The sequence below is a fragment of the Gracilinanus agilis genome, chromosome 3 (assembly GCF_016433145.1).
Source record: "Gracilinanus agilis isolate LMUSP501 chromosome 3, AgileGrace, whole genome shotgun sequence".
Taxonomy (NCBI): Eukaryota; Metazoa; Chordata; class Mammalia; order Didelphimorphia; family Didelphidae; genus Gracilinanus; species Gracilinanus agilis.
Genome location: NC_058132.1, coordinates 596,595,111 through 596,618,957, shown reverse-complemented (window position 1 = coordinate 596,618,957; position 23,847 = coordinate 596,595,111). Strand labels below are relative to the sequence as shown.

Here is a 23,847-nt window from a genome sequence, read left to right as displayed (position 1 = left end):
CATAAACTTATCAGAAAAAAATTAAGCGGATACCTAGGGAACAAACTATTTTAATTTCTCACAGGCAGAAGGGTTTTTAAAAACCTACAGGAATTCTGGAGAGAGGAATAAAAGGACAGAGAGAAGATAAGAAGGGAAAAGATGGGGGAGGGAAAAATGACTGACAACTCAGGAAGTCAAGGGACATTGGACTGAAGTGAAAGAAAGACAGATCTATAGGGCTGTGCTATCCAAGGGTTGGGATGGAGTGAGTTTTACAGGTAGAAAGAGTCTCAATCTAACACTTTCCAGAGTGCCCCACTAAATCCTGGGTTAGATGCCAAGCACGACAGGCAAGGGGCTGAGCCTTTTGAGCCCCTGCAGAAACTACTGTGAGCTCTCCCCAGGACCAAAGGCAGGCACTGCCAGCATACTCCCTTGAACCAGGAACATGGCAGAGAGGAAGCAACAGCCCTTAGCTGCATATCACTGGCAACAGGACGGAAAATGACTAACATGAATGTTTGCCTCACTTGCTGCTCAAGAATCATTAGAAAAGGCTTAACAGAGACCCTTAACTAAGGACCTTAGATATGCTGACGAGAAATTCAGTCAGATCCAAACACTGATGCAAGAAGTTTTCTCAAAATCACACATCTCAAGTAACCCATATGTTTTATCTGAAAATTAGCCCCATGCTAATCAATCATTTATTGGTTCCATGTTCCTTTGATTTTTTACAGACACTTAAATAGTAGGACACCTTTTTTTGAATTCAGAGAATTACATCTATTTCACACTCCTCTTCCCAATTTGGAAAGTTCATAATATTTCATCCATTTGGAAATCAAATTACCTAGTATTATACCGTTTCCTTTTAATTAACTGGCCTTATTTGATCGATTGTTTTTAATTATAAAACTCTCTCCCTGTACTTAGGGTTCACTCCTAAACTGAGGAAGGGGACTGGTCTCAAATCTCTTATGCATTACTTAATAAATCAAAATGCACACAAGAGTGAATCTTTCTTCAGTTATTTTATTTTTCACCTGCAATAATTTTTTGACCTCTTAAATAATAGCCAATGCTATTTGGTTAACAAAATGGGGTATAAGAAACAAAGAGAATGAATACATAGTTGCATGAAAAGACAGATACAAAGTAGACTATGCAGTCAAAAAGAATATATACAGAATAACATGGGAAGGAAGAACAAAAAGCAGCCCAATAAAACTGAATGTTGTTAAATAACATATTAAATGAAGATGCTATACGTAAAAGTGCCACCCTTACTTCTTTGCAGTTGGGAAACTGAGTAGGCTGTGTTAATGACATCTATGCAGGGGTCTATTTTGCTAAACTGTGCTTTTTCTTTTTTAAGAAATTCTTGTCATGAGGCGCATGATGGGGAAATTCATTGGGAAGTAAATATGGCATAAAACCAAAACTTAATAAAATTATCTTTTAAAAAGGGAAAAAATATAAGACAAATAATAGAAATAATCACTAGAAAAAATGTTTTAACTTGGCTTAAAAAAAATTCAGATTTGAAAATATACACTAACACCAAAAAGTCATAAAATCCAACACCACCAGTTTTTGCAAGGTATTTTGGCAATGCAAACTTTACTGAGTACATTTTCATATAAATGTACTTTTCCTACAAATGTTTGTACTCAATTCTGGTTGAGTCACAAAACTGATTTCAATAACACTGTAGGGAATATGTCTTAAGAATCTTATCATCCTTCAATACTCTTTGGATCTGTGATTTCCTTTGTGTGTATGTTTTCCCTCTACTAAACAGGTTACAGCCCTCAAAGTAAGGGAGAGTAACCGAGAGACTCGGGGACCAAAATAATTCAGAATCTTAAGAATAACAGGCTTTGTTCTGAGAATCAGCAAGACCAGTTTTGGACCAAACCAAGAGTCCAAGCCATTAGTAGTCCTAGATACAAAGTCTTTCTAGGTGAGTAGGATTTTGCAGGATCGGTGGGCAGAGGATTCAAGAACCCAGAGACATTATTATCCACAACATAATGAGGAATTGGTATAGGAAAGAACTCATGAAAAAAAAGTTATAAAGAGGGAAATTCTGTGTAAAAGAAAAGACACAACTGAAAAACAGGAGGGAACTTAATTATAATTATCCAAAAGCTGTGAATAATTACATATATTGCGTGGCAAATCAATGTAACAAAAAACTATGGGTATCAAAAAAAAATGATAGTGGGGCAGCTGGGTAGCTCAGTGGAGTGAGAGTCAGGCCTAGAGACAGGAGGTCCTAGGTTCAAACCCGGCCTCAGCCACTTCCCAGCTGTGTGACCCTGGGCAAGTCACTTGACCCCCATTGCCCACCCTTACCACTCTTCCACCTATGAGACAATACACCAAAATTAAGGGTTTAAAAAAAATGATAAAAGTAATTTAAACATGAAATCTATGATCCTACAAATTTAATTGCTATTGTTATGCTGAGTAAAAGGTATACAAAGAAACTGAAAAGATTTACACTAAATAATGCAGAGCAAAAAAAGGAGAAAAATAATACATATTAATAATGTTATATAAAGAAAAATATACAGAGAACAAATATAAGATGTAAGCTCTTATAGGCAGGGCAATGTTGTCTTTTACCTTTCTACACAGGACACCGAATAGTGTCCTGATGATTATTTAAGTGCTAAATTAGTATTTGTAAAATTGATTTGAAACAGAAAAGAAATATATAGAAAATAATGTACAATAAAATGTACAGCTAAGGATAAAAATATACATAGAAATCAATTTTTAAGTGCAAACAATTGTGAATATTTATTTTGTCGACTTAAATAAAGTTCCTAAAGAACTTACAATAAAACGATATCCACCTCCAGAAAAAGAAATGATGGATTAAGAGTAAAGATTTTAGCATATTTTCTTCTACTTCTTTCTCTTCGTTTTTTTTCTTGGGAGTGAAGGGGAAGATGTGGCTAATGCATAATCTTGTATGTATTTGTACATATTTGTAATGAAATTTCTTTTGTTTTCACAATGTGTAGAGAAGGTAGAGAATTTGGAACGGGGGGGGGGGAGGAGGGGCAGGAAAAATAGAACCAATCCATTTCAACATACAAATATAAATCTTGCATATAGGAAATTATAGACTTCTGTTAATTTTTTAAATGTACATTACATTTAACAAGGTAGTAGCAAAATTGCCAATTATTTTGACCTTTTAAACTTTTTTCTTCACGGTGCTTTCAATGTTTTTATGATTTTCTTTTTAATTTGGCATTTCAGTTCCTTCCCAGTAATTTAAGAGCATCCAAAGGCACTTTCCCTTGAAACAAGTAAGTATGGTCAAGTAATCTAAATCAATATTCGGGCTATGTCTGAAAATGTGTCTAATTCTGCCAAGGAGTAGGATTCTAAGGATGCTTATTATCAGTCTACTTAAGTCATGACTGGTCACGACATTGCTTATTATCAGTCTACTTAAGTCATGACTGGTCACGACATTGATAAGGCACCATCACATAAAATGATCTTATTTTGCTTATTTCACTCTGCATTGGTTCATACAAATATTCCCAAATTTTGCTGGAGTTTTCATAGTTATAACTTCTTATACCACAATAATATTTCATAACATTTATATGCTACAATTTTTTCAATTATTTCCCAATCGATGACTATACACTTTGTTTCCAGTTGTTTGCTAAAAGAGGATGTGCTACTATAAAGGTTTTAATTAAAGTCCATTCAATTTTCACACACTCTTAATGACTATAATAATTCATCCTTATATTAAAATGATTGTATTTCTTTCTTTTTCTAACTTCCTTTTTTTCTAACTTTCTAACTTCTACCCAGGGGTCTTCCAAGTTTTCAACACTGGTGGTACACAGAACAAGTCTATTCCCCCTTCCACATGGCCAGCCCAAAAGTGTTTCACAGAGCTAGAAAACATTTGTAAGCTATTTTATATATTACATATATAAATTAAAACACACACAAACACACAAGAAGGTTTCTGGCTTAACTTTCTTAACACCATTTTAAAAAGAACAAGTCACATAGTTTAAGTCTACAAAATCAAGCTTATCAGTTATAGTTCCCGTCAGCTAGTTTCCTATTTTACCTGATAGAGATCTCTTCCCCTTCTGCCACTTTGATATGTAAACAATTACCTTCTCCAGGTTTCTATAAAATTCCCTTGTACCTATCATGCTTATGTCACCAAAACCTCAGACTACTGAAACATATTTGATGTTCATTGATTTTTTTGTTCAGTGATGCCTGTCCTCTGAGCTTCATAAACCGTTTTCCCCATCTCTGCTTCATTGATTATATCAATGATAGCAGCACCATCAACTAATCTTCAAATTTTGTCTTAAAACCAATTCAAGAAAAAGCCATGCAAAACAAAACCAAAAACTAAAAACCAACAACTCTTAATTCCTTGTCCCATCTCCTTTAAAAAAAAAAAAAAAGTTACCAAAGGAATTAAATACTGTCCAAGAGTCATTTCTCAATGGGTAAATGGTCCAAAGATATAAACAAAATTCTCGAAAGAGTGGGAAAATATTAACAATGAGAAGAAAAATGATTACAATTTATTCATATTAAGGGAGCTACACATCTAGTTTCTGCCATGCTATTTTCTAGTTCTCCCAGTAAATTCTGTCAAATAGTGAGTTCTTTTCCCAAAAGCTTTGATTTTTTTTAGGGTTAACACTAAGTTGCTATTGAAATTAACTACCATGTGTTGATCACCTAAGTTGTTCCATTGATCCACTTCTCTAGTTTGTAGGTTTCTGCCCTCTCTGACTTTACTGTCTCTGTCAAGTGGCTTAGACGGGGGCTTATTCCAGTTCTACAATTTCACTGCAACATGTTGAGCTATTCTGAGCTCTGCCAGTTCCCTAAGAAGCTGTCCCATCTGGGCTACTCTTAACTTCTTACCCTAGGACATGTTTCTCTTCCTTTCATTTTCTTTTCTGTTTTTTCCTCCATTTTGCTGAGTATGAAATTCTTGGTTGTAGTCCTACATCTTTTGCCTTTCAAATCCCATGCCTTCCAATCTTTTAATGTAGAAGCTACTAAGTCCTGTGTAATTCTGACTATGGACTCATGATATCTGAATTGTTTCCTTCTGGATGCTTGTAGTATTTTTTCCTTGGACTGGGAGTTCTGGAATTTAGCTATAATTGTCTTAGGGTATTTTACTTTTATGGTGATCAATGGATTCTCTCAATTTCTATTTTCTCCTTTTGTTCAAGGATATCAGGGTAAGGGCAATTTTCCTTCATGAGTTCTTCTAATATGGTGTGCAAACTCTTTTTATGATTGTGGCTTTCAGGTATTTTGATGATTCTTAGATATCTTCTTGTCTATTTTCCAGTGAAGTGTTTCAGATTTTCTTCTATTTTTCTTTCATTCTTTTGATTTAGTTTGTTTCCTGATGTGTTAGGGATTCATTAGACCAATTCTAATTTTTAAGGAATTATTTTTTTCCTTGAATTTGTATTTCCTTTTCCATTTAGTCAATCCTATTCTTTAAAGAGTTATTTTCTTCAGATTTTGGGGTGGTTTTTGTTTCCTTTTCCATTTTGTTTATTCTATTCCTCTAGAAGTTGTTTTCTTCAGTGTATTTTTGTGCCTCCATTTCCTCAGCCTATTCTAATTTTTAGAAGTTAGTTTATTCAGCGAACTCCACCCCCCAAGATGCTGAGTTTTCCTGTCAATTCTCTTATTAGATTTTGTAACTTTTTTTCCCCCCGAGTTCTTCCAAGGGTCCTGATATCCTTCCACACTTTCCTTTGGGGGCTTCATGTTTCCTTTTTTGTCACTGTTTACTTCTGTATTTGTATTTTGATCTTCTCTGTCACTATAGTAACCTTCTAAGATCAAGGTTTTTTATCTCCTTATCTATCTATTAAGGTTCTTTTCTGCTCCTGAGCTACGGGGAGCAAGCACAAGTTCCAAGCTTGCAGAGTACTCTTCCCTGATTCTTGGGGTAGGCCTGCCTGCCTTTTGTTTCCCAGGTTTAGACTGCGAAGAGTGTGGTCCTGCTAGCTTGTACCTGGGAGGCTTGTAGCTGTTCCATCCAACTAGATTCAGTTCATGTTAATAACTCCCCCTGTGTTTCCTGCACTAGGCTGGTTCCAATTCTGCTGCTTCCCTGCCTCTGCCAGTGGCTTGGGGTTCCCTATTCTGAGCTCTACTTCCTCAGGCGCTCTGCCACTTCACTGTCTCAGCCCACATGGAAGTGCTTTGGTCTCCTGTCTGTTCTGCCTTTTCTACCCATGCAGAGCATCTTAAGCTGAACTAATCCCCTACCCCTGCCACTTTGCTGTCTTAGGCACCCTGCCATTCTGTGGGAGTTGCTAGGTTCCTGCCCTCTCAGTTTTTAATGTTTCTGTCAAGTGGCTTAGGCAGGACTGGTTCTTCACCCTGCCCTCTCTGCCTTCTAAACCTGTGTCCAGTGGCTCAGGCTGTGCTCATTCTAATTCTGCAGTTTTGATGCCTCTGCAGAAGGTAACACCATGTTGGACTGGTCTGAGTTCTGCCAGTTTTTACTCCACCATTTTGGCTCTTGGCATGCAATGTGGCATTAATTCTTTCATTTGACTTTTTAAAAAATCAGTTACTCAAGTAAAAGATGTACTAATACATTTTCATTTATATGAAAAATGTCTTAATGTAAAAAAAATAGTAGTACATTTAGACTTCAAACTCATCATATGCCATCAAGCTAAAAAGCCCTTACCACTCTTTTGCCTTGGAATTCAATACTTAATAGCAAATCTAAGACAGAAGGTAAGGATTTTTTTTTAAATGTTAATAACTCATGGGAACTAACAAAGTCACCAAGTGAGAAAGTATCCAGAAAAGTGCAGAGGGCAGAGACAAAAAGGAAAAAATATTGTTTTTTATTTTGTATGCCTTTTGGAAATTTTAATGTTATTCTGGGACTGAGAAACATCAAAATAAGCATTTCCACATATAAAGAGAAAAAGAGAACTGTACATGAAGCCAAGAATCTATATAATATATAGCTTAAATATATTTAAAATTGACCACAGCTTTAAAGCTGCTTGTGATAATATTCATTTAAAAACATTGTCTAATTACCCTTTTCTATAGGGTTGGGTCTCTATCCACTGAGCTGCTAAGATTCTCCCAATACACTACGCCAAACTAGTTTCTCTTGGTGCTTGCTTCACTTGCTTTCCTAGTTTTTTTTTTTTTAAACTCTCTCTCTCTTTAAACCTTCCAACTTAGTCAGTCCCATGTATTGATTCTAAGGCAAAAGAGTGATAAGGGCTAGGCAACGGGAGTTTAGTGACTTGCCCAGAATCACACAGATTGGAAGTGTCTGAGGCCAAATTTGAGCTCAAAATCTCTGATCTCTAGGACCAGGTTTAAATCCACTAAGCCACCCACCTATCCCCAGTTTTTTCATTTATTATAATTATATAGTCAATTGGATAATAAACATTTATTAAGCACTTACTATATGCCAAGCATTATGCTAAGGGATGGAGACATATAGTAAAAGATAGCCCCTGCTACCTAGCGGAAGGGTGGAGACTACCTTTGAAGAAAGGGGGAAGGAGGGTAATAGATATAGAAGGGACTAATGGGCTTTAAATGTCAAACCAAAGATTTTATAATTGATTTTTTGACAGATAAAGAACCAGGCACAGTCAGGTATATACTTTAAGAAGATCACTTTGGCAGCTAAGTAAAGGATAGACAAGTTGGCTGATACTTTTTGGCAAGCTGATCAACCAGCAAGTTACTGCAATAGTCCAGGCATGAGTAGATGACTATCCCAAGCGTTAAGAAACAGAAGGGAGATGTGAAAGACATCACAAAGGTTTTAAAATAAACAGGCCTAAGCAACTGATTAGATTTAGGAGATGAGAACTAGTGAGTAACATAGGATGAGCCTGGAGGACTGGGAAAATGATGGTGCCCTTGACAATAACAGAGAAGTTAATAAGAGGGAAATGGTTTAGAGAGGAATGATAATGAGTTTAGTTTTAGAAAGATTAAGTTTATATCTACATGACATCCAGTTCAAGATGTCTAACAAGCAGTTAGAGATGGGAGCCTGGAGATCCAAAGAGGTTAGGGTTAGATAAGTATCCATAAAAGTTGAAAATCAGAAACACAGTGTGTTAATTGAACCAATGGAAGCCGACTCAATCATCAAGTCAAATAATATAGAGGGAGAAAATAGTATAGAGCTTAGTGGGACATGTAATTAGCAAGCATGACTTGGATGAAGATCCAGGAGGAGAATGAGTAGTAGTCAGATAAGATAGGAGAACCAGGAGAAAATAATGTTCCAAAAACCTAGAGAAAATAGAAAATAGAGGAGAAACGGGTGATCATAAAAAAGGTCAAGAAGAATGAAGAACGTGAGAGAGCCACTGGCTTCAGCAATTAAAGAGATCATTATTAACTTTAAGGTCAGAAACTTCAGTTGGATGATGAGGTCAGATCCCAGGCTGCAGAATTAAAGCGCAAGAGGGAAAATGAAAGAGAGCATCTGCTGCACATAGCCTGCCTTTCTTATTTTTACTTTTTTAAATTTAAATTAAGATGAGACTTTGATATATAAAAAACATTCTTTTTTTTGGTGAGCCATATTCTCTCCCTTTCGTTTTCTAACTGTTCCCCACCCCCAAGATAGGGAGCAATCTAAATTTACATATGCAATAATGTAAAATATTTTTCCATATTAGTAATTTTGTGGAAGAAAATTTAAAGTGAAATAATAGTATGTTTTGGTCTGTATTCAAACTCAATTCTTTCTCTGAAGGTAGATGGCATTTTTCATCATAAATCCCTGGGATTTATTGTCTTGGACCACTATTGATAAGAAAAGGTAAGTCATTCACGGTTGTTCATCATATAATATTGCTATTGATATAGAAAATGTTCTGGTTCTGCTCACTTCAATTTTCATTCAGTTCATGTGGGTGTATCCAGGTTTTTCTGACATCATCCTTCTTAACATTTCTTATAGCACAATAGATTTCCATTATAATCATATACCACAACTTGTTCAGCCATTTCCCAATTTTTGAACATCCTCCACAATTTCTAATTCTAAACTACCACTAAAAGACCTTCTAAAAATATTCTTGTACAAATTGGTCTTTTTCCCTTTAAAAAAAAAAATGGGCAGCTGGGTAGCTCAGTGGAGCGGAGGCCTAGAGAAGGGAGGTCCTAGGTTCAAATCTGACCTCAGACACTTCCCAGCTGTGTGACCTGACAATCTGTTGGTAGTGAGGAGGGATAAAAGGTGATAGGGTGATGAATGAGGAATGAAGAGAATAGCTGAGTGTAGGGATGAGTGGATAGGTAGTATATAGGAAGGTAAGGGAATGAATGGAAGTATACAGGAGGGCAGCTCAAACAGGCTTATTCACAGAGGCTAGAGACAGAGGGTACAGGGAGGAAATAGACTGGGTTCTACAGGCAGGGAAGATATTTCTATGATACAAAAGGACCAGTCAGAAATGTTTTAGATTTGGCTAGAGGGCTTCTCTTGTTAATTTCTAAAGTCCCTTGAGGGAGGAGTCAAAAGGGCTCCTCCCTGCCAGTGAAACTGATGTCTGGAGGAAGTCTCAGGCTGGGTACTTCCTGCCCAAGATGGATGCCTAGGAGTCCCTCAAGAAATAAAGAAAGTAATTTCTTCCCTCTTCAGCCTTTGCTTTAATATTCAATATGATTCACCAGAGGCTTTTGTGTAAATAACAAAGGGGATTTATTAATGTCTGGGATAATCAGAGGGTAAGAGGCTTTAGGTTTTCTAACTGTTGCTAGGGAGAAGGCTGGTGCTGGGGGATGGGTCACAGGAGAGGGTTACATTGCAAGAGGCCAGCTCACCCAGTCAGGAAGGTTTGACTGCTTTTGACGTAGAAGTATTTATTAAATCACTAAATTGGGGTGGCTTGATTTAGGATGTCCTACTTGCCTACAGAAACGAAACCCAGGATGTCCAACCACCAAGCCCACCCTTCTTCCCAAGGCCCAAGGGGAAATTCAGGGTAAATAACAGGGATATAATGGAGAGATCAGGGAGAGGTCCAGAGAAATCAGCTAGGTCCAAATGCCAAAAAGACCAAAGCACAGGCCAATGCCGAAGCCAAAAGGCAAAATCCCTTCAGTTGGAACTTCAGCACTATTTATAGCCTCAGGCTCCAACTGCCTTTCTGAACATTCTAAAACCTAACTGCCAGGGCTACTTACAGTTGAATTTGCAAAAGCAAAAGCTTCTGTTGCAACCTGCATTACAGACCCTGGGCAAGTCACTTGACCCCCATTGCCTACCTCTTACCACTCTTCTGCCTTGGAAGGTAAGGGTTATAAAAAAACACGAACCAACCCAAATAAATAAATAAAGATGTCTTTTGGATAAGACACCTAGTAGTGGTATTGCTGAATCAAAGGGTACGAAGTTTTAAAGCCCCTTGGGCATATTCCTAAATTTTTCACTAGAATGATTGGATCAGCTCACAAATTCCATCAATAGTACATTAACATATAGACTTCTTAAGAGTTTAGGGACAAAAAGCAAGAGAGATATTAATGGGGATATATGGATCATTTGAAGTTTTTTTAGGATAAGTGACATATGGATATGTTTATTAATAGTTTGGAAGTAGCGAGTGGAGAGGGAAAGATTTAAGGTAAGTGTGAGTATGAGGATATTAGAAGGAACAATCTGCTGAGGAAGACAGAATGGGATTATACCCATGTATGTAGAAATGTTGGCCTTGGCAAAGAGAAATACATAATCATGAGACAGGAATGAAGGAAGAGATGGTGGCTGAGTACATCTGGGTGATGAAATAGGAAGGAAAGTAGAGTTCATGGCAATGGTTTCAGTTTTTCAGGAAAAAATGAGACGAAGTTCTCAACTTGGGGGATGGAGAGGGTGGGGAACAACCATAGGAGGTATCAGGTAAGATGAAAAGGTTTGGGAAAGCTGTGGTGGTAAGGATAGTTAACTAATTAGGGAAGGGTAAAAGGACTGCTTACTCCATAGATGTTGAAGGGCCAGTTGAGGTTATGCAACAAATTTATAGTGGACCCAATCAGGATGGCCATATCATTTCTGCCACCTTCATTCAGGAATATGTGTGGAGGAATAATGGAAGTGGATAGTGGGAATGCTCTAAATTTGATGCTTGATAGGGAATAATCAGCAATGTGTTAGAGGGTAGAGGAGGGGAGGGAATCCCAGATGAGCAAAGTATGAAAATTTTGGTTACTGTAGGGGGTGATAGATGGCCTAGGAAAAAAGAGGAGTTTAAGTACTACAGGTCACAGTATAGTCAAAAAGGAGGGTTTAGTACTGGACAGCAGAAGGGGTGAAGATAAAATTGTGTTCAGATTAAGGAATTACAGAGTTCACAAACATTAATATGGTCTATTTTGGGGTAACGGAAAAAAAATCAATGGTACAACTACACGTGTAGCTGAGATACATTGGAGGAGCAGTATGTAGATCGAATTTATTTCCCAAGACTCATCCAAACCAGCTCATCTTACCCAGCATCCCATTTGCTACTTACGTTGCATGAATGGATGTTGGGGTTGGGGGACATCAGAGGATAAATTTTGGCATGGTTCCCTCCCTCTCCTTCCCAGCACACGGTTGAGGAGGTTGGCTGGGAATCAGGCAGGAGAATCCACATACATGGTCAATTAGGTTAGAAAATTAGGCTTTATACTTCTATCCTTTTTATTTTTTCTACTTCAAGTGATTATTAATAAAACTCTATAGAAAAATAAGAACTGGAGTTATTGATATTAATTTAAATTTTATAGTAGGTCATGGGAAATGAGAAACTGGGAGGTCAGGGTGCTTGTGAGAATTATCAATATATGTTGAAGTTCCCAAGAGTAAGATTTGAGGAGAAGAGAAAGACTGAGTCAAGTCCTGAACTCAGTAAGAGGGAAGTGTAGTTTTCTGAAGGTCTTTAGGCAAAAAACAGTCAAGATTTTCACTGGGTGATAGATGCATGAACCTAAAGGAGAGGTTACTAAATGATAATAGCAGGAGAGAAGGAATCAACAAGTAGCAAAGGAGAGCAATGACTATTTCCAACTTTCTCACCTGAACAAGTAGGAAGAGGATGGAGGGAGAGAATGAATTATTTAGCACTACTACTAGCAATAATCATCACTGGGGGCATCTGGGTGGCTCAATGGATTGAGAACCAGGCCTAAAGACAGGAGGTCCTGGGTTCAGATCTGGCCTCAGAGACTTCCTAGTTGTGTAACCCTGGGCAAGTCACTTAACCCCCAGGGCCTAGCTTTTACTGCTCTTCTGCCTTGCAACCAATACACAGTATTGATTCTAAAACGGAAGGTAAAGGTCTAAAAAAAATTAAAACAAAACAAAAAACAAACAAAATAACCAATCATCATTAAGTGAAAAATTTAGGAATGAAAAGAATTATGGTAAAAACTACCAGATCTATGGAGAGGAGAAAACTTCATAAATAAGTAATAAGATCATTTAATTATTTATTATTAAATAAATCTTAGAAAGTTTTTCTGCAAACAAATCCAACAGAGGTTAAGATTAAGAGAGAAAGAATTGACTAGGAAAAAGTCACTGCAGCAAGTTTTTCTGATAAAGGCCTCTTTTCTAATATCAAAGGAAATATTCCAATTTATTCAAGAGCCATTTATCAATTGATAAAGGATCTAAAGATAAGGACAGAGAATCTGCAAGCAAAAAAATACAGGCTACCTAAATTTGCAAACTAGGTTCAGCTTGGAATAGCAATTAACTATTTACTGAATTTAATGAAATAATTTAATTTAACTGAAAAAAAAAAGAGAAATGTAATTTCCACAATTTTGAAAGATTGACAAAATTGCAAATCATCTTCCCCATCCTTAAAAAATCCTGACTAGACCACACAATCCCCACTAGTAACTGCCCTGTGTCTTTTTCCTCCTTGATAGCTAAACTCCTTGGGAAGCCATTAATACTACTCACCTTCATTTCCTTACTCTGCAATCTGGCCTTCCAGTTTCGACATTCAGTTAAGATTGCCTTCTCCAAAGTCACCAGTGAATTAAGCCAAAATCAAAGGCCTCTTCTCAATTTTTACTCTTTTTGACCTCTACAGATTTTTTTTTTTTTTAAACCCTTACCTTCTGTTTTGGAGTCAATATTGTGTATTGGCTCTAAGGCAAAAGAGTGTCACATTAGCCAATCTACTTGGTATGAGTTTGCACTTCTCTAATCAATAGTGATTCAGAACATTTTTTTCTATTAGTATTGATAACTTTGATTTCTTCATCTGAAAATTGGCTGTTCATATCTTCTGATTTATTTATCAATTGGGGAATGACTTGAATTATTATAAATTTGACTCAATTCTCTCTATATATGAGAGTTCATGAGGCCTTTATTAGAAAAACTTGCTATAAAATTTTATCCCCAGTTTTCTGCTTTTCTTCTGATCTTGGCTATACTGGTTTTCCTGGGTGCAAAAGTTTTATCTAACAATCAAAATTATCTACCTTAATCTTGTTTAGTCATAAATTCTTCTCTTTATCCATAGATCTGAGGCAAATTATTACATGTTCTCCTAATTTGTTTTTTAATATAAACAAATATTTTAAAATTTTTTTAATTAATTCATTCAGCCCCCTCCCAATATCCCAGAAGGCACCATCTGACAAAATATATAGATTATATTTTTTGTCTTTTCATTTCTCAGTTCATTTCCTGGAAGTGAACATTCCTAAGTTATTCTTCCAGTATTCAATATGTAGCTGTATATATATTGTGCTCTTGGTTCTATTCGTTTCACTCTTCATTATCTCATGTAGTTCTTTCCAAGCTTTAAAAAAATTAATCTACTCATTATTTCTTACATTGTAATAGTATTCCATTACACTCACATACCACAATTTTGTTTAGCCATACCCCACTTGATGTACATTCTTTCAATTTCTAGTTCTTTGCCACCACAAAGAGAGAGATACTATAAATATTTTGGAACATGTAGGTTCTTTTCCTTTTTCCCTGATCTACTTGGGAAACAGACCCCACTGGGTCTTCTAATTTCTTCATGATATCATCCTTTAATCTAAATCATGTACCCATTTTGACTATCTTGGCATATGGTATGAGTTATTAGTCTACATTTAGTTTCTGGCAAACTGCTTTTCAGTTTTCCTAATAGTTTTTATCCCTTAAGTTTGGATCTTCATATTTATTAAATACAAAATTACTTAGGGTTATTTCCTACTGTGTTATTTCCTATTGTGTACCTAATCTATAAACACTGATTTACCACTCTATTTTTAACCAGTGCAAGATTGTTTTGATTATTAAAACTTCATAGTACAGTTTGAGATCTGGTAGCCATCTTTATATTTTTATTATTGATTCCCTTGATATTCTTCACTTTTTGTTCTTCCAGGTCAATTGTTATTTTTTCCAGCTCTATAGACTAATTCTTTTGGTAGTCTGATTAGTATGACACTGAAGAAGTATGTTATTTAGGTAGAGTTGTCATTTTTATTATATTGGCTTGGCCTACCCGTGAACAATTAATGCTGTAAGGTTAGGTTGGGGATGGGGGATAGTGAATTCTGTGACAGACATTAGGTTTTAGATACTTATAGGGCATTTGGTTTGAAATGTACAATAGGCAATTGTAACCACGCAACTGAAGCTTAGCTGGGAGACTAGGACTGGGTAGATTAACATGAAAGTAACCTAAATGGAGATAATATTTGAAAAGGAGGGGAGTTCATGAGGTCATCAGACATAAAGAGATAGAAAACAGCCCAGCACAGATTGTTGGGTACAAACACAATGAAGGGTATATAATATGAATGAAGATGCAGCAAGAGAGACTAAAAAGCATTCAGATGTATAAGATGAAAATTAAGTGTGAAAATGACAAAATAAACAGAAACAATAATAACAAAACTAGAGAGGAGAGCTCATCCAGAAGGAAAGGTGCAGAAGAGTCAAGGGGTATTATAACTGAGAAAAGGCCATTATATCTGACAATTAAAATTTTATGGTAATTTTTGTTTGTAGTGATAATATGCTACAAGTAGAAGATGGAATCAAGGGTGTAAGAACAGGGAGAGGCTCTGACAAGAATAGAACCTTATCAGAGAGTGGAATAAAAGAAGCATCAACAAGAGATGATATTGAGGAGTTTTGAGATGTCCAGTAAGAGAGATGGAGGAGCATATAGTATGAACGTCCTCAGTCATTTCGGAAAATTGCAAAGTTAAGGTATTGTTAAGAAAAAGTGGTTTTAGAGGCTTGAGGAGAGTGAAGAAGGTTAGGAATAGCTATTGTGGGAGTAATATAATCAATTTCAGAGTAGTAATAATAATAGCTTGCCTTTATAAAAAGGACTTTAAGGTTTACAAAATATAGTATTTTACGTGATCGTCAAGAAAATCCCCAGAAGGTACATGCAGTTATCTCCATTTTACAGATGGAGAAAAAGGAGGGAGAAAGACTATTAAAGAAGGAAACCAGATAGATCCCTTTGAGTTCTTTGATTTCATAGTGATCCCAAGGAGACCAGCTAGATGCTTGGATCCAAAAAGTAGCCAAAGAAAGTTCCAAAAGAAATTGTTCAAAAGAAATGTTCCAAATATTTGTCCTTAGTCCTGGTGCTAGTGGACATTTTTATTAATGACATGCATAAAGACAAAAATATTAGACTTATTGAATTTACAGATAAAAAAGCTAAGAAAGATAGTTAGAGTAACATAATATTGTATAAAATCAAGAGCCCAAAATATCTTAACAAGCTCTAAGCTTCATTAAATGTAAGAATATGAAACTTAATAGCAATAAATGCCAAATCTTACACTTGGATTTTTAAAAATCATTTTCACAAGTACATGATGCTGCTACACAGCAGTACATCTAAAAAAAATTGTAGTTGCCTACAACCTCAATAAGTCATTAGTACAATAATGCAGCTAAACTAACTTTGATGTTATCATTTTAAGCTACATTAAAAGAGAAAGTGTTCCAAACGAAGGAGACATTAATAGCTCACAGTACTTTTTTATTAGGCCATATCTGAAATACTAGATTTATTTATGAGTATTCCATTTTGGGAAAGGTATAGACAAAACAGAAAAGAGAGTAAGCAAATTGGTGAAAAGCAACAGGAATTTTATTGAGACCTCTTGCCTTTTACATAGCACAATCCTGTAGTCCCCCATTATTGAACATTCCCCCTTCTAACAAAGAAAAAAGCAATCAAATAACTTTTGGCTGATAGCATATGCAATAAGAAGCAGAAATATGTTTCATTACCTATCTTCTAGGATCAAGATTAGTTACTGCAAATTATGTAAATTCAATCATTTTTAGTGATATTTTCATTAGTTATTAGACTGATTGCATACACTGTTCTCCTAGTTCTGGTTACTTTATTCTATACCATGTATAGTTAGAATTATCTTGAATCTCTAAAACTACATCACCCAAACTTCCTTTCTGTATTACCCACAATTCCTTTTACCTTTCTTATATGTGCATCTTTAAGCGGTCTGCATATAATTTGGGTTTGCTCTGCCACGCCCTCTCTCTTCCACATGAAGTGAGTGGGTAATGTTCCCTGTGTTCTCTAGCTCTGTAGTTGAATATTAATAAATCTCTATAAATATTATACTTTTGGAGATAGTGAATATTGTTAAAGAAAAGGGATGATATAAAAGGTGCTATCTATTTGGGCTGACAGGCTCTATACTCTGAGCCTGCCAAGCTGGCTCAAGATCCTCAGGTGATAGATGGATCTAGACTAAGTGAGAGATGAGGTTGTCTGGCAGATCACCCAATGTGCTGGTAATCCCCAGGACTTATGAAGTTCAGCTTAGGCAAGCCTACGCCTGTTTAACAGTGCCCAAGCCAAAGTATGTATGATCAACAACTTCTCTAGCTCCTTGGCTTGGGGTTGGGTTTGATGATAAAAGGTTGGTTTGGGATGGTATTGATTTACTAAATGGATAACACTAATAATCTGACTGTGGTTTGATAAATCCCTCTCCCAATAGCTGTAGATGTCAATAGTCAGGAAAGGAGCACAAATCTTCAGCTAGATTAAACTGTAACAGGATTTATTGCTTATCTTACAGGTTAGGAACAAGGAATCAGGATAGAGGTTTAGGAATGCTATATTATGTCTAATTAAGCTAAGGTGATCTAAATTTATAGATAATAGGTTGATATCGGGCTGGAGATTTTTCTCCCTCACACAATCCCCAGTCTGACATGGCCTAGATGCAAACCAAAGGACAGGGAAGGATAATGATGTTCTTCTTAGCAGCTGTGATGTTATTCTCTCTCAGCTCTATTAGTATCAGAATGAGCTTCTTATGGCACTGAGGTATGAATGCTGGATTTGCAGGTCTATGGCCTACCCTCCCAGAATTCCCTTCTCCATTTGAGACCCTGAGTGGTGCAGTCCAAGGGTATTTATAGAGGTGGTCCCAACTGTCTCCTGGCCCTGGCTCACGCCACCTGGGTAAAAATTCTAAGTTCTTTAACCGAAGATCCTGTCACTCAAGCTGTTTTCCATCTTGTCCCTGAAGTTCCTTATCACAATATAAATTTTAAAATACACAACCACTTCATATAAGTCATGTTTCTTCTACATATTTATCATTTCTTAAAACACACCTATTCCATTAAGTCAACAAAAATCACAATTTGCTCCAAAGAATAGGGCATCCATATTTTAATTTTTTACTACTTTGAAACAAATATTTCTGTCTTTAACCACCCTCATATATGTCCAGTCCAGTATGTAGGACTTTTGAAAACTGTTCATATTATGATGGTCCAATTGCCAAGTCATGTCATACAAAGATTTATTTTAAGAGAGGGCAGCTAGGTGACTCAGTAGATAGAAAGTCTGGCCTAGAAACAGAAGTCCTAGGTTCAAATTTGGCTTCAGACATTTCATAGCTGGGGAGGTCACTTAATTTCCACTGCCTAGCACTTAAAGCTCTTCTGCCTTAGAAGCAATATAAAACATTGATTCTAAGAAAGAAGATAGGGGCTAAAAAAAATTTTGTTGTAAAAAATGGGGGCATTCAGTCTCAAGAGAAAAAAACAACATAAATGGATTGTGGACAATTTTCTTCACAAACATAAAGGCCTGAGATTAGGCTTGTAGTAGAAAGCACTTGGTGCATCAGGTGAAACTTTTAAGAAAAGCAGATTAAAATCAACAAACATTTTACTACATGCTTACTAGGTGATGAGCCAGGCACTAAGTTGAGTGCTGCTTCCCACTTTGCTCTCAAGAACTTACATTCTAATGGAAGAAGACAACACAAAGAAGAGAACTGAAAAGCTAGTGGGTGGAGAGCAGGGAAGAGAAAAAGAAATCAGAATTGAGTCAGGACTTAGGTAAATAAAAAAACCAAAGCAAAATAAAACTTGATTTAAAAAAGCAATTGCTAATAACTTTGTTATTGTGACCCGGATACAACCTCCATAGTTTGTCAGTAGTTATCCTCCTCTTTTAACACAGACACAACTTTCATGTTCAAGATTCTTGATTCCAGGAAATTAAGTTCCTAAATTTATCAATTCTGTATAGTTGAATTTCCAAGTAAAAAGGATTTTATTTTTAAAATTAAAGTGTGATTTTTTTCCTTTGTATTTAATTTATAATACATTAGTTACATGGATTTTGTCATTCCTTCCCTAAAATGAATTATTTTAAGAGTTCTTCCATAAAAAACAATAGATGGAAGGAATAAATCTTTATATAAACATGAAAAGAATTAAGTAAAAGTATTATGAGAAAATATTTGGTGAAAAAATGAAAAAGCTCTCAAAATAAAAGCATATATTAAGTTTACCTGTGTAGCTTTGTCCCTCATACATGGAACGGACTGCCCATGGTTATCACGAGGCCAGTGTCCTGCAAGATATGGAGCAGCAAGGGTATCCAATGAGGAAGTTCTACGAATAATGCTGGAAGGGCTTGATGAAGGTGGCCGAGGTTTTTCACCTAAATTAAAAACAGATATTTATTCAGCACACTTAATAAAAGAAACGAATAAAACAGATCTTATCATTATACTTTCACATGACGTCATAAAAATAAGTTTCCTAGCTTACAGTCAAAAAGAACCTAAGATTTTGATATTTTCCTCTACTAAAGGGTTTATAATTGGGTTTGTTCCAATGAGTTAAAATTTTATTCTATAAAAAAAAATGAAGAAATAAAAAATATTATTCTAGACATTTCCCAATAGAACAAGTAGAGAATATTAAAAAAAATTGCAAAGTATTCATCAAAAACAGAAAAGAATTCAAATCACTGAGAGAAATGCGCATCAAAAGAAACCTTGAGTACTTAAACTCAAACCTTACAAATTGGACAAAAACGACTAAAAATGGCAACAGTCAAAGTCAAATTTGGAGCTATGAAATTTTTTTTTAATTTTTTTAAAATTTTGAATATTTTCCCATAGTTACATGTTTCATGTTCTTTCCCTCTCCCACAAACCTCCCTAACCCCCCCTTAGCCGATGCAGAATTCCACTGGGTTTTACATGTATCATTGATCAAGACCCAATTCCATATTATTGATAGTTGGACTAGAGTTATCTCTTAGTATCTACATCCCCAATAATATCCCCATCAGCCCATGTGTTTAAGCAGTTGTTTTTCTTCTGTATTTCTCCTCCCACAGTTCTTCCTCTGAATGTAGCTAGTTTTCTTTCTCATAAGTCCCTCAGCCTTGCTCTGGATCCTTGCACTGCTGCTAGTAAAGAAGTCTGTTATGTTCAATTGTACCACAGTGTATCTGTCTCTGTGTAGAATGTTCTTCTGGATCTTGGAGCTCTGAAATGTTAAAACCACTTTGGAAAGTAATTTGGAAGTATGCAAATACAATTATTAAATGTTCAAACTCTTTGAATGATTTGTATGATTTTTTTTTAAACTCCTACCTTCCATCTTAGAATCAATACTAGATATTGGTTTCAAGGCAGAAGAGTGCTAAGGGCTAGGCAATGGGGATTAAGTGACTTGCCCAAGGTCACATAGCTAGGTAATGTCTGAAGCCTCATTTGAACCTAGGACCTCCTGTTTCTCAATCCACTCAGCTACCCAGTTGCCCCCATGAATGATTTTTTAACCCTTTATAATGGTCACTTCCTTGGACTTATACACCAAGGAAACCATCATTTAAAAAAAAAAAAGAAAAAGAAAAAGGTGTATGTGTGAGAGAAAGATACACATTATCACATAAGTACTTTTTCGTAAAACCCAAGAACTGGAAACAAGATATATATCCAACAACAGGGGATGACTAAATAAACTGGTAGTATATTACTATAATGGAATATTGCTATGCTTTAGGAAATGATGCATGTGATAAACCTTGGAAAGCTCTATATGAATTGATGTACAATGAAGTAAACATAGGAGGTGGGAGGTCCACAAAGGTTTATACACTGAGCATGCTTTTAGACTTTTTAGTCTCTACGGCCATCATATACATGTCCAGGGCTTTGTTTATAATAGTAAATCCAAAAAGGAAATGGGGAAACCTCAGATGAATGACCAATTTCCCTACAGAAGGTAAAGAAAGTCTGCACGATATCTAGGTGCTTTCCTATAAATTTCTTGTCATCTTCTATATGCAGGATTAACATTTCAATGAATATTTTTAAAAAATGCTATGTTGCTATATATTCTGAATTGTCTGGACTAGTGGTAGATAGTCACAGGTTCAATCTTCTATTTAGGTTTTATTTTGATAAAAATCTGTTTCATCTGCTACATGATAGGTTCTAAACCAATGAGCCAGTTGCCCTATAATTTATGTAGTTTTGAAAGCAAACTCGGTGGTGGGACAATGGGGTTGGAGGGGGACAGACACAGAGAGACAGAGACAGGGAGACAGAGAGAATGCGAAGTGGAGGGAACCATAAAATATCTTCATTTTACATTACAAATTGCTCTGCAAGGAAATTAAATGACTTGCCTAACTGGTTAGTGGTAGAAACAAAACAAAGGGAGCTGGCTTCATTTTGAAGGTGGCAAAGTGATAGGATACATAATTTCCAAATAAACCACTAGAAAATCTCCCAAGAAATTTAAAATTTACCCCAAAAAGCAATGAGGAAAAACTAATCAAAGGTGAACCACTTATGTGTGGAAGTATACATGAATATTATGGAGTATGATGAAGGAGAGAAGAACAAAAGATAATAAAAGTATCAGTTAAATGTAAGAAATCAAGACACAGTTGAACATGTAAAAGAACTTAAATGCAAAGAATTAAAATAAAAATAACTTAAAAGGTACCTAAGAAACCAAACTCCTTTCTCACATCTCAAAACAAAATTAAAAGATTTTAAACTACAAACTAATAAAAATCCATCAAAATAAAAATGAGGATTAAAAATTACTGAATACTCTCAAAAATGTTACAGTGTACCTGAAACATTCAAAGTATCAAAAGAAATTCAAATAGAAAAAGAAACAATGTGAAATGCCCTGCAAAGTTCTCAGTGGGCAAAAACCATTTAAATTTAAAGAACAAGACAAAGCAAAAAAAGAAAGGAAAGAACAAACAAATACAGACCAAAGTCCCTAGTGAACATGATGAAAAAATGTTAAAAGTATTAGCAAGCTAAAATGAAATATTAAAAAGACTATACACCATGATCAGATTGTATTTATACCAGTTAGGTCTACAAGACTATAAATATAATGTATGTTAATAAGATAAATAAAACAAATGACTTTATCCATAGAGGCTTAAACTCCCCCCAATCCAATATTTACATTAAAAATTCTAGAACTAAGAGAAATAAATGAGTTCTTAACTAGTATTTATCTAAATTTAAGAGCATGTAATGCAGAAAAGTTAAAAGCCTTTCCAATAAAATTGAGGATAAAGCAAAGATATGCTCATCTATACACTACTACTATTTAACACAGTGACAGAGATGAAAAGACATAGCAGTAAGACAAGAAACGGAAATTGAGGGAATAAGCATAAGCAAAGAGAAAAAGAAATCACTTTTGGCAGATAATATGGTAGTAAATTTAGGTGTACTCTAGGATTCTTCCTAGGGAGTTGACTGAAATAATAACTTTAGCCAAATTGCAGGATATAAAATACATTTTCATACATCATTATGTAATTCTTTTTTAAGAATCCAGCAGGAGGAGCTTAAAAGAGAAGTTCCATTCAAAATAACTACAAAATTCTTGGGAATGAATCTCCTAAGATTCACCCGGGCATTATATTAATCTTAGTGTTTTATTAAACAGTTCTTGTCAAAACAGAGACCTAAATAATTAGAGAAACACTAACTGCTTAGGGAGAAGCTTGAGAAAATTAAAAACAATACTACATTAAAAAAACGCCCAATCTCCCCACTTTTTTCTGGAAATGCTAAGAATAGCAATAAAAGAAAGGGCAGGGTAGGGGGAAAGGCTGATATAAAGTAGCAGACTTTTTTGATGTTTTAATTTTATTTCCTGGATTTTCTTCCTTTTCTTTAAAAAATTTTTTTTCCTGTTATATGCGATGGCTTTAAGGAAGAATAGCTGAGAAATATTTTGGTTATATAAAAAACAAAAAATACCAGGAAACAAAAAATTATAAACACTGCATTTCATGAATCACTTCAAAAAATGTTTCCAAAGTTATTTTTAAAAATCTCGAACAATAAATTGAAAAAAACGAACATGGATTTTGATGCAAAAAAATTCAATATTCAACTAAAATACATTATAGTTAAAAAAGAGAGGGAAATCCTGCATATATCTATGAGCATCACAGAACACTTCTCTTAAGATAACAAATGACAAGAGAAATTGGGATGTCATATGTACAAATTTAGGAAACCTAAATCTTGGATCCAGGAGTTCTCCTCCACAAAATTTAGCAAAATGTATAAAGCAGAAGATGGATTTTTTAAAAGAATGTAACAAGTTTACAGAGACATATACATTTCAAGAAGTTTTAAAAATATGCATCTCTAAAGTCAGCTGCTGACTAGATACAGTGCATTCAGAGTATCAGCTGAATTATTTAATGTTTTTTTAAAAGACTTGCATATTAAAGAAAAGTTAACAAAGAAGGAAGTGAGTTCAGGAAATCCCCAAATGAAACTATTAAGCCCAAAGTTAAAGAAATCTACATTAAAAAATACAGGAGGGGGCAGCTGGGTAGCTCAGTGGATTGAGAACCAGGCCTAGAGAGAAAGAAGGTCCTAGGTTCAAATCAGGCCTCAGAAACTTCCTAGCTGTGCCTATCCTTACCACTCTTCTGCCTTGGAGCCAATACACAGGATTGACTCCAAGATGGAAGGTAAGGGTTTTAAATAATAATAATAATAATAATAATAATAATAATAATAATAATACAGAGGAATCTTGATTAGCCTGGTAAATGGATGGGGGTGTTACCTCATGGGGGCCAGGCAGAGAAAGCTCAGTCAGGAGGGGCAGCTTGAAGAAGAATGAAGATATGGCTAATCTGGATGTCATCCTTTAAAAGTCTCAGAGAAGAACCAGCCAATGAGAGGAAAAGGTCACAAAGGCAGAGAGGGGAGGAGGCAGCTAGGTAAGCTCAATGAAAAAAGAGCCAGGCATAGAGACGGAAGACCTGGGGGTTCAAATCTAGTCTCAGATACTTCCTAGCTATGTGATCCTGGGTAAGTAACTTAACCCCCATTGCCTAGCACTTACCACTCTTTTGTCTTGGAACCAATACACAGTATTGATTCTAAAGAAGAAGGTAAAGGAGAAAGAAAGAGAGAAAGAGAAATATTGAGAGAGAGAGAGAGAGAGAGAGAGAG

The 23,847-nt window shown here is 35.6% G+C and overlaps 1 protein-coding gene across 1 annotated transcript in view; it reads right to left on the bottom strand.

The window, feature by feature from the left end:
- Window positions 1–23,847, bottom strand: part of FAM117B (family with sequence similarity 117 member B) — a 140,764-nt gene that overhangs the window by 66,622 nt on the left and 50,295 nt on the right. The window contains exon 3 of the mRNA XM_044669408.1: window positions 18,877–19,028. Within this exon, the coding sequence (XP_044525343.1) occupies window positions 18,877–19,028 (152 nt within the window). The remainder of the gene's footprint in view (window positions 1–18,876; window positions 19,029–23,847) is intronic.